Source organism: Poecilia mexicana, unplaced genomic scaffold (genome assembly GCF_051168715.1).
Source record: "Poecilia mexicana isolate PSO_F unplaced genomic scaffold, ASM5116871v1 scaffold_23, whole genome shotgun sequence".
In the NCBI taxonomy this organism is placed as follows: domain Eukaryota; kingdom Metazoa; phylum Chordata; class Actinopteri; order Cyprinodontiformes; family Poeciliidae; genus Poecilia; species Poecilia mexicana.
The window spans coordinates 18215001-18225944 of record NW_028263392.1 but is presented as its reverse complement, the minus strand read 5'-3'; the positions used below and the strand labels follow the sequence as shown (position 1 = coordinate 18225944).

At 44.0% G+C, this 10944-nt stretch overlaps 2 protein-coding genes across 8 annotated transcripts in view; both read left to right on the top strand.

The window, feature by feature from the left end:
• The first annotated feature begins 377 nt into the window (after nt 1–377).
• Nucleotides 378–10364, top strand: parp12b (poly (ADP-ribose) polymerase family, member 12b). The gene is made up of 8 exons (XM_015013833.2): nt 378–743; nt 2784–2919; nt 7295–7592; nt 8602–8694; nt 8777–8903; nt 8969–9137; nt 9210–9327; nt 9852–10364. Exons 1-8 carry the CDS (start codon nt 427–429, stop codon nt 9968–9970), a joined length of 1377 nt encoding a protein of 458 aa, XP_014869319.1. The 5' UTR covers nt 378–426; the 3' UTR covers nt 9971–10364.
• Nucleotides 10365–10472: 108 nt separating this feature from the next.
• flncb (filamin C, gamma b (actin binding protein 280)) overlaps nt 10473–10944 on the top strand; it is a 37793-nt gene continuing 37321 nt past the window's right edge. For all 7 annotated transcript variants that reach the window (XM_015013832.2, XM_088003333.1, XM_088003334.1 and 4 more), the window contains exon 1: nt 10473–10944. This exon is cut by the window's right edge and continues 629 nt beyond it. The gene's annotated coding sequence lies outside the window, so the exon portion shown is untranslated.

Genomic DNA, 10944 nt, shown 5'->3' with positions numbered 1-10944 from the left:
GGTTATAGAAATAAAACACCTAGACTGTATTTCCTGTTTCATCCAGATGAACCTCATCGGTGCTTCTGATTGGTTAACATTCAGTCACATTGTTCAATGAACTCTTCCTCCAGATGTTCCTGACAACTTCCAGCAGCTGTTCAGTCAGACAGGAACCTGAAGGCATGAGAACATATGGACCTCTAGCCCCTCCCCCAGATTCTGGCCCCTCCCTCAGACTCTGGCCCCTCCCTCAGACTCTGGCCCCTCCCTCAGACTCTGGCCCCTCCCCCAGACTCTGGCCCCTCCCTCAGACTCTGGCCCCTCCCCCAGACTCTGGCCCCTCCCCCAGACTCTGGCCCCTCCCTCAGACTCTGGTTCCTCCCCGCCCAGCCCAGCCTCTGTCCTCCCGGAGCTCAGTGCCTCTGTCCGGGCAGCAGCAGCAGGATGCCGTCCATCAGCTCGGTGATCCTGCAGGCCACCAGCTGCCTGTGTGAGCGCAGGGGCTGCATGCAGCTGCAGGAGCTGCAGCAGGAGCTGCAGCAGCGTTGCAGGATGACAAATGAAGACTTCATCTACATCATCCAGAACTGTCCGCAGCGCTTCTTGCTGGTCCCGGACGGGGAGTCTTACTCGGTGGTCGGTCGCACCTCCCTGCGGCTCTGCGGCGCCTACAGCCGGGGGGAGCGGTGCGGGGGAAGCTGCCAGCAGCTGCATCTCTGCCGTTTCTACGTTTTCGGGAACTGCAGGTTCGGGAAGGGCAGGTGAGCCGTTCACACAGGAACTAGAACCCGAACCGCCGCGGGACTATTTCCCTCCGCCGCGGACTGATACATACTCAGTTTTCTCTCATGAAGTGAAACGAAAGTTTAGAAATTAAACTTGAGAGGAGACGAAAACTTGATTTGTTGTGATCGAGAGAAAGTTTCCTCCCCTGGTTCTTCCCATCGGAGGTTCTGGTTCCGACGTTTCACACAGTTTATGGGTCAAAAACCAAGAATTCATTCCGGGATTCCCAGCAGGAGTCCATCTCGAACCCGACCTGATACTTCTGCACGGAATATTAAACAGAACCAAATAAAAACTGAGGAAAACAATATCAACTTTTCCTTACGTCACAGTGACGTCAGAAAGCGAGAGCCATCAAGTGAGTTTTAGTTTGTAGAGAAACGAAACCTGAAGGTACACTTCCGGTCTGGACTGAGGTCCCAACGGTTCCAACAGAACCAGGACCAGAACCAGAACTGAACCAAGCCTGTGGTCCCGGTTCAGTTAAAATAAAGTTTATTCCATCCATTGATTCAGTTCTACTCTGGTTTTATTCTGTTTTCACAAACCAATTTGGAGAAACAGAAGGAAAATATTTCTTACAAAGTCACAAGTGACATGATTATTTGTCTTTGCTTTATTTAAGTTGTACATGTCTGAAAATAAAAAATAAAGTTTATTTAATGCTTTATCATCATTTAATGTAATAATTTATTCAAGCTGTAGAAATAATTAATTTTTAAATATTTATGGTGTGTTTCTCCCAAATCTAGAGTTTTGTTTTATCATCTGAGTCACCAGGGGCCTCATGTATAAAGGGTGGGTACGCACAAAATGTGCGGCGCCATATTTTATGCATAAGTCGGCATGTATAAAAATTAACTTTGCTTAAAGTTTGCGTAAATATACACAGACTTTTTCCCTGCGTGAAAATGTGCGGCGGCCACACAAACCTGTTCTGTGAACAATATCAAACTACAAAGCATCAAAACTCACCTAAATCACTGAAACCTGATGACATTCAGTTATTTAGACCAGGAAGCTTCAAACCTGATGTCTTTTTCATGATTTTAATATTTTATTGTTTAAACGTAAACAATGAAACTGAACCGCATTTATCCTCAGACAATAACATGCACACAACATGATAATAAAAATAAAAGGATGTCATTCCAATATAAATAATTTTCCTCAGTTTTTGTCTCATAAAGATGTAACGCATCGATCTGTGCGCCGAAGAAAACAGTTTGATTATTTTAAGGTGATCAGGTGTGGAGACAATCACAGGAGAGCTTTGGCTCTGATGGAGAACATCGCCAATGGAAGGATTCAGAGGGAGGGTTGATCAGAGATCATATTGATCTGATGGGAAATCTTGATGATGGTTTATTAGCGTTTAGATGAATCCAGACTGATCACCCTGGAGCTCTGAGCAGAACTTAAACAAGGAGCCGTCCGCTTTGTGAATGCGCCTTTATGGACAGAAAGCATCTCTATTCTGTAATTGTACAACTTATTCACACGATTCCTGTATGTAGAACAAACGTCCACATTTCCACTCAGAGCCTCTCTGAGTCTTTAAATCCGGGCTGAACGCTCTGCTGCTCCAACAGGCATTTGGACGATCTCTTTCTTTTCTTCTTTTTAATTTGGATATCTTTCTTTAAAAAATATTTTTATTTTTGTGAGTTGACCTTATGTGTCCTGAAAGCTCCTTTTAAATAAAATATATGATTTTACTGCTACAAACAAGGACGTTGCCATGGTTACTGCTTCACGTGGCTGCAGACTTCCAGATACTTATACTAATTTACATTAAAATGCATTTATGGAGCCGACAGGCGACCAGCAGCTGCTCCGTTTCCTGTAAATCAGGATTTATAAAGGAAAGGTGCGCAGTGACGTGCGGCGCACGGCTTTATACATCCGGACTTTTTTGGGCGCCGCATTTTTCTAAATTTGTCTGTACGCCAAGTTTTATAGTGGACATGAGGCCCCTGGTGTTTCCAGGTCTTATCGATGTCTTTTCTAAACAGGAAGTTGTGTAAGCTGTCCCATGATGTTTCCTCCAAGCACAACGCTGGGCTGCTAAGGGAATGCACGCTGCACGAGCTGCAGGAGGACGAGCTGTTCCTGCTGCTGCTGCAGAACGACCCGCAGCTGCTGCCTGAGGTAACCTCCACACCTGCTCAGGTAGCTCACACAGGCCAGAGCAGATATGGGGGAATTTTCCTGCCATAATCCAAGAGCACACATTTTCAGTCTGAAAGCAGGATCTCATGTCTTTTGTTCTCAAAACCTCTCCTGGTGCTCACACTAGTCTCTACTCAGACTCTGTTCGCTTTTGAAAACGCTTTTTGGCACAGTTGCCTGGCAACTTCTCAGCCAATAGAATGAAAGTGTTGTACTGGGTGTGTTTGTTTCCTTCAAGGGGTGGTGCCTGTGTGGCTACTCTCAATTGTAGCGACATGCGCCACCCACTGGATGTAGAGAGAAACAACAACGTCAGCTTTCTGCTCCGTAGTACAGCAGCTGTGTGCTACTGATCATAGACATAATATAAGGAACGAAGCTAACCTATATAAGAGTAGACGCCGCATTGGCTGCTCTGGTGCAGGAAACGGCGGCCATCTTGGAGAGGTCGCCCTCCTGCTTGGCTAAACTAAAACAGCAGCAGAAGCTTCAGCACCGCCGGATATTTTGTTCATATCGACGAACTATTGTCGTGAGATTTCTGGGGTTAAAGTTTCACAAGTAAGGTGGACATATTACCGTTTATATTTTGTGAATAGAATATTACTAAACTAAATATTACTAACCCTAAACTAAACTGTATTTCAGTGATTCTTGAGAATAGGGACAAACAGGTCCTATGGATAAAGCATGAAATTTGAATAAAATATACACAAAATATATTTTTTTCAAATATCTAACTAAACTAACCTGGGTCATGTGAGCACAACAATGTATATTTTTCTTTTTTTTGCTGAATATTTTTTTATTTTAAACATTGTAGTCGGTGGATGATGCCTGTAAAAGCCCTTGTCCAGGAGCAGAACTCAACACATTCTTATAGTTTAAAACAATTAAAGAAATACTAAAATTATATATTATGACAATTAAGTATAAGTAGTCATATAAATAATTATAAAAGTATCGATAAATTGAATTAAAAATAATTTTTAGATATTTTCCAACTCCGTTGAAATTTGTCCTTAGTTTTTGTCAACACCGTCAGAAATGAAAAGAATGTAAAAAAATCAGGCATTATTGGGGGGCACCAGAACTTCTGAGGACCCCATGACGTTGTCTTTTCTCTTCCTTTGCTAGGAGGGCTAGTTAGCTCCGGTTAGCTTAAGTTATTCTTTAGTTTTTTCTTCTGTTTTATTCCTAAGTTGTTTGTCACAACCATGATGTGTCAACTCCATAACTGACAATTTACAAAACTTTGATGAAATTTTGCGAAATAAAAGCTTAATTTTGGTATAATGTAAAGATTTCATGGACCTGATGAGCTACAATATGGCTCCTTCAGAATAACATCATATAAATTGAGGTAGTTTGGCATTTCGTCAACTCCGTCAGATGTCAACTCCGTCAGAGTTTTTCTGACTCTTTCAGTGAAATTGTTGTCAAATCTCACTTAAATGTGCAACTAATTCATTTTAATGTATTTTACATGAATTGCATTACTTCACATGTACCAAGTTTTTCATTTTACTCACTAGTTTGTCACCACCTTCAGTTCTGTGTCAACTCCGTCATGCACTGTCAACTCCATCAGATGGACTTTTTCTTGTTTTTTGTTTTAAATAATATTTATTTTATTTCTTGAGAAGCATTTGTCTGTAAATTGAGTAAAATATCACTAATGGGGTATTTTAAAAATCATTTTAGATTTATTTTTGTCAGATGGTGATGACAAAGTTTTGGGTCAGGTCGATTAAAAATGTAATTTTTTAAAAAAAAATCGCAACTGGGAGCCTGTACCTTAGCATCTTCATATTTTCTAAACATTATTTGTCATATTTGCATACATAAGGTTGAGAAATAATTTTTAAAAAAAATGGGAAAATTAAAACCCATTTTGTCCCTATTCTCAAGAATCACTGATTTAAGTCCACCGGCAAAATGCCAGCTAATATTAGCTACAGCGCTACCAGGTTCAGCTATGAAGGCGAACCGAGATATATTAGGGAAAATTAGAACATTTTAATTATTCCCTAATATTGATTTAGATTATGCAACACAAGGTGGCAAAGACTGTTATTTATGTGTGATTCTTTCACTCTGTCAAAGTAAGATGGTTTTAGTTTTGAAGGTTTCATAGAGATACGATGTGAAGAAGAGATGAATGAACATGAATAAAACCTACATAGATATTATGTATATAACCATGTGCATATAAATATGTGTACTTTAATACATTATTCAGTATTAATCATTATTTAATCATCTTTGTTTCTATATGATTGTATTATTTTGTTTATTTATATAAATATGCATTGATATTACTAAATAATATATTAAAAACTTATGACTGATTGTGTGCTGTGTAAAATGCTCATCATACATCAATATCAAAATATTATATTCCGAATCTGTTCTGTTGTCCCCATTAAGAATATTTAAATACGCTAAACCATCATCAGTCAATTCAAAAATACCTTTAAACTAACTGTCTTGTAAGTATAGCTGTGATAGCTGTGTGAATAAGGTTTACAGCAAAATAAATTGTGAAAATCAGTTTAGTATTTAGCGAACTTTGATGGATTAAATGCGCTGATACTTCAGTGCGCCTGTCAAACATAAGGCTGAGTGGAGCGGTCGATAATATGCAGCCTGAAATGTGTTGCTGGTTCTTCAGACCAAACACATCAGAACTGCTCTGTTAAAGATGCTGTTGGGTTTTCATGCTGCTCTGCAGCTGGCAGCACCAGTCCTGTCCACTAGATGGCAGTAAACTTTAAAGATGGCTGAACTTTTCAAGAGCACCTGGCTGCAGACGCTGTCAGCAGAGGAACTCCTCAAGACGTTTAGATCTGTCTGGGATTATTTTAATCTGGTGGATTCAGAAGATTAAGAACTCTCTACAGGCTGTAAACTTTGACCTCGGGTATGAGCGCCATCTGGTGGTGATTGTTCTCTTGTACTTAAGTAGAAACTCTAATGGTTTCTGAAGATATTTCACTTTTCATCCAAAAGGTTCCTTCAATTGAAAACATGATTAGAAGGAACAGGGTTATCAGTCATAGTCCCAAAACTTAATAAAAGGGCCGTTAAGGTCACTAATTTCCTGTCTTATTTTGAAAAGCTCTGACTTGTGTTGTCTGTCTGTTCTGTTTCCATCGTCACTCGCCTCATTTTGTCTCAGGACGTCCCAGAGAACGTTCAGATTAACGTCCAAACTGTTCTAACGGGAGCAAAATGCAGATTCCTCAGAGTAAAACCTGATAAAATCCAACCGGTTTGGAGATGCTGGTTATCCAAGTCCTGGACTAACTCCAGATCCGACTCCCGGGGTTTGGTGTGTTTTCGTTCCACCAATGATTCAGAGTGTTCATGCCTGTGCTTTGGCTTACTGGAACCAGTTGGACCAGTTGAGCTCCTGCCCTGCGTGGATGGAGGGGAGGAGGACGGGGTGAAGATCTGAGGAAGAGGAAACTGGAGGCTTAATGTTAAAGTTTAATACTGAAAGCAAAATGGAGAGAATGCAAGATGAGAAGAAAAACAAAAAAAACTAAATGAAGTAAATAAATAAACTAAGAATGTCTCACCCAAGGAATCCACAGCAGGTAAAGTAAAACTCTTCCTGTTCACCTTTTATGTTAAAATCAGTCTAATTGAAACTGTTCATCTGAACTGAAGGTGGTTTGGATCAGGAACAGGTTCATGTGGAGCTTTTATGTTGTGTGTAACTAAAAAGCAGTAATAACCCAGTCCTGTTTGGACTCAGTGTCACCTCCATCAGAACCATCATCCAGAGTCTAACTGGGTCACAGGAAGCTGGACGTTCCCAGGCCCAGTTGTGCTCCCAGTTTGTCCATAATCCCAGTTTAACTTTGAGGATTCTTCCAGATTTTGCTGAGCTCGGTGTGATGATGGTTCTGATCCGGTGGAATCGTCAGAACCAGCTTCTCCATCCAGTCGTAGATGTTTCTCCCACTGCTTCAGGACTTCCTGGTTTCTGACCAATCAGAGAGCAGAGAGACACGCCCCTCTCATTGGCTGGTTCTGGAGGAACTGGACCTGAAGGTTCTGAGTTTGTCTAATGTTTCCCACTCTGGGTCATTTTGAGGCTCATGGTGCAGTTGGAGGGAATCACCATAGCAACCAGTTTCTCATGTCAGCATCTTGGCTGCCTCCTTTAGGCGCTGGCTTTCTCAGCAGCCATGTTGTCTTTGCAGAACTTCAGCTAAACAGGAAGAAGACAGCTGTTGCCTTTCAAAGTAAAGGCTGGTGTAGCAACATGTGGCTGAGGATGATGTGCAGCAGAGTTTCCTCTGATGAAGGTTTGACCTGTACCTGTCCTCCTCCTCCTCCTCAGGTGTGTGTTCACTACAACAAAGGCTCGGCTCCTCATGGCGGCTGCAGGTTCCAGGACTCCTGCTCCAAGCTGCACCTGTGCCAGCACTTCCTGCAGGGCGTCTGCCGGTTCGGGCCGCGGTGCAGGCGGCAGCACGCCGTGGACCCGCGCAGCCAGAGCGTCCTGGAGCAGAGGGGGCTGAGCCGCCAGCTCATCAGAGATCTGCCCGCCATCTACAGGAACGCCCAGTACCTGAACGCCGCCGCCACTGCTGCATCACCTGCTGAATCACCTGCTGCTGCTGCTCCTGCTGCAGACGGTGAGCTGAAACGTCCTCCTCCGGCATGATGCTGCTCTCTCACACGCTCCTGTTCCTCGGTGACCTGTGGTCGTTTATAACATTAGTCAGAAATGAACAGCAGTAATTTGGTTTAATTATAAGAGAAACATCAGTGTTCATTGTTCAGTCATATTTTCACCATGTGATTCATTCATCTATGAATGTCACAGTCTCAAACTGAATATTTACTTAGGAAGCTAAGTATTTAGTTTCAAAGTAAATACTTTAGGGCTGTTGTAAAAGAATATTTTAGTAATCGAGTACACTATAGAATATCTGTACGATTATCCGAGGAATCGGAGATCTCTCGCTCTCTCTCTGTGACGACGCTATTCTGACGCCACAAAAGCTGTCGTAGTCCAACCATCGCACCGCAGAATTCAACAATCCTCCCCCAAACCCTCACAAAATGTCGCACAATTCAACACCAGGCTGCTGCCACTTCACAGCAACTCATAGGTGGAAGTCAGAGCGCTGGCCTCACAGATAATCACCCGGCCAGAACATGGTGCGCTACATAATAAAACATAAATTAACAAAGCTTCGAGTCAGATAAATTTTGAAAAAAAAAAAAAAAAAAAGATTTTTTTCTCTGACTGGTTAAATATCCCAGATTATTGCTGTTGATGTTTTCCAAACAGCGCCCCCTAGTGAACCAAACTCGGCCTGATTGAACATCTGATGTTCATCAGAGATCAAAGTCTGTAGTTTCACCAAAGCCCAGAACATTAACATGAGCTATCGCCACAGGCTTTTTGTTGTGTATGGAAAATAATTAAAAAAGTAAAAATCTAACTTCACAAATATAAATATAAAGCAAAGTTCATAAATGTACAACAAAGACTAAATTAATCCCATAAAATGTGAGGAAAAAAATTGCTTAGAAATCAACACAAATTGAAGTGATCAAAATCAAGTATAAGGTGTGTAAAGGGGAGTTTAGCACCTCCTGCTGTTCAGGTGATGAAATGTTCTGTTTGTGTGTCAGACCCAGATTCTGGTGAGTTCTGTAAAGCGGCCCAGACAGACGAGACGGAGGAAATCTGTCTGCATTTCATCAGGAACAGCTGCAGGTTCCAGGGTGAGTTCCTCCACATGCAGCTGCTGTGGTGACCAGCAGGTGGCAGCAGAGCGCCAGTCTCAGGGTCCATGTTTCTGTGCAGACGGCTGCCGCCAGGTCCACTTCCACCTGCCCTATAAGTGGGAGGTCTATGATGGCCGGTGCTGGTCAGACCTGGAGAACATGGAGGAGATTGAACGGGATTACTGCAACCCGGCTAAGACTCACAGGTGAGGCTCACCTGAGGTCTGCTCTGGGGTCACCGAGTCGCCTCTCAACGCTTCTTGTCCTGCAGCTCAGACTATCAGCGGGTGGATTTTGTCACCATGACGATGGAGTCCATGCCCGTCCGCCGTCTGTCCACCGTCTCCTGGGTGAGGAAGCCGCCGCACTACAGCCTGACCACCCAGTGGCTGTGGTACTACCGGGCAGAGCGGGGCGGCTGGCTGGAGTACGGGCAGCTGGTGAGTCGGCACGATGATCTGGACCGTCTCAGCCGGTCTTCAGGTTATAACGACATGTTCTGGTTCCGTCAGGATGAGAAGCAGCGGTCCACTTCAGTGGCATCTAGAACCCTGGAGGAGGCCTTCGTCTCTGGAGAAACCGAAGTCCAGGTGGTGAAAGGCCAGAGGGTCTACGTCGTCTCCTTTAGAGGTACCGCCGGCTGTTCATGCCTGCATCACCTGGTCTGGACTCTTCATTGAGTCCAGACCAGGGAGTCCAGACCACAGTCTGGACAGCGAGACTGTGGTTTGGACTCGTTGGCCTGTTCATGTCCGGACTCTCTCATCCTGGTTAATGAAGGGAACGTGTGCACAGGTCGGTGGCTCTAAGGCCTGACCCAAAGTCCAAAAGAGCTTCAACACAATCAGGTGTTTTATTAATGACTTGTCCTGATACACAGGAGTTTGTGTGAAACCAGAGGAAATTAGGTTCTGTTGGACCTGTAGAGGTTCTGATAAACACATCAGAGATATGAAGAGAACCCTAAAGCCACGGTCGGGTTTTGGGGCTGATTCTGCTGACCTGAGCAACAATCAGGTCAGCAGATTGACCTGATCGTTGCTCAGACATTCAGACACAGTGAGAGTGTCGTCAGCATATGGCCGTACCGTGGTCTGTAGAAGTTCTGATGGTTCTTGTCCTCTCTGGATTGAACCTGTCCCTCTGTCCTGCAGACATGTACCAGAGGAACCACAAGCACCACACCAAGCGGAGCGTACGCCGCCGACCTCGCTTCGTCTCCAGGGCCGAGGTGGACAAGCTGGTGGCTGATCTGAGGAAATGTTCTGGATGAGTTCTGATGGACCTGGTCTGGACTCTTTGACCTCACACCAGTAAAAAGGAAGCTGACTTTCTGTTTCTGGTTTCCAGCATCAGAACTTTTCTGCAAATCTGGATTTTCCTTGTCCAGAAGAATCGGACCAGAACCTTTTTGTTTTATTTCATCAGAACCAAGCAGGTTGATGAGAGCAAACCTGGTGCCTCATGTTGCGTTAGTTGAAGCACTTTGTAAATCGATCTGCGCTGCTCAGACTTCCTGTTATTTTCCTGGTTTCTGATTTTTATTTGTTTTTTTTAACTGTATTTTATTTTGATAGTGTATGTTCTTGCTGTTTGCACTTCCTGTTGTTTTTTCCTGTGACTTCCTGTGATGTCAGATCAATTGTAATAAATTTAACAAAACTTGGCGTTTTCTGTGTGTTCTGTTGGTTGGACCCGGTTCGACCTGGTTCCGTGGTTCTGAGTGAGTAAGGATAACCTCTCTGCGCCCCCTGCAGGGAGGAAGTCATTTTTAACAGATTGATTTAATTTTTACCCAAACAGCAAAAAGCCGATTCTGACCCAGGAAGGTTCTCACCTAGGTGTGAGGTTCTCCGTCCAGGGGTGGGTGTGTCCACAGCTCTGTCCTGATCCAGGTTGTAGTTCTCCAGGTGGTCAGCAGGAGGCGCTACTGCTCCATACACTGGTTCTACTGGTTCTAGAGGCTCAACGAGTTTAATCAGCTTAATTTATAAATTAGTTCTCTGTCTCTGAAGACAGCCTGTGGACATGTCTCTGTCCTCTGATTGGTCCCCTCGGTGTCTCTGTCCTCTGATTGGTCCCCTCTCTCCTCTTTACGAGCTGCAGACTCTAAAAATACCCGGGGCGTCAGCGGGACGGGAGTCCCGGGTTCGGATCGTGTTGGGGGGGCAGGCTCCGCCCCCCGGGCCACCGCGGACCAATCAGCTGCAGCCTGATGGTGAGGTCATGGTGGGGGGTGTGGAGGGG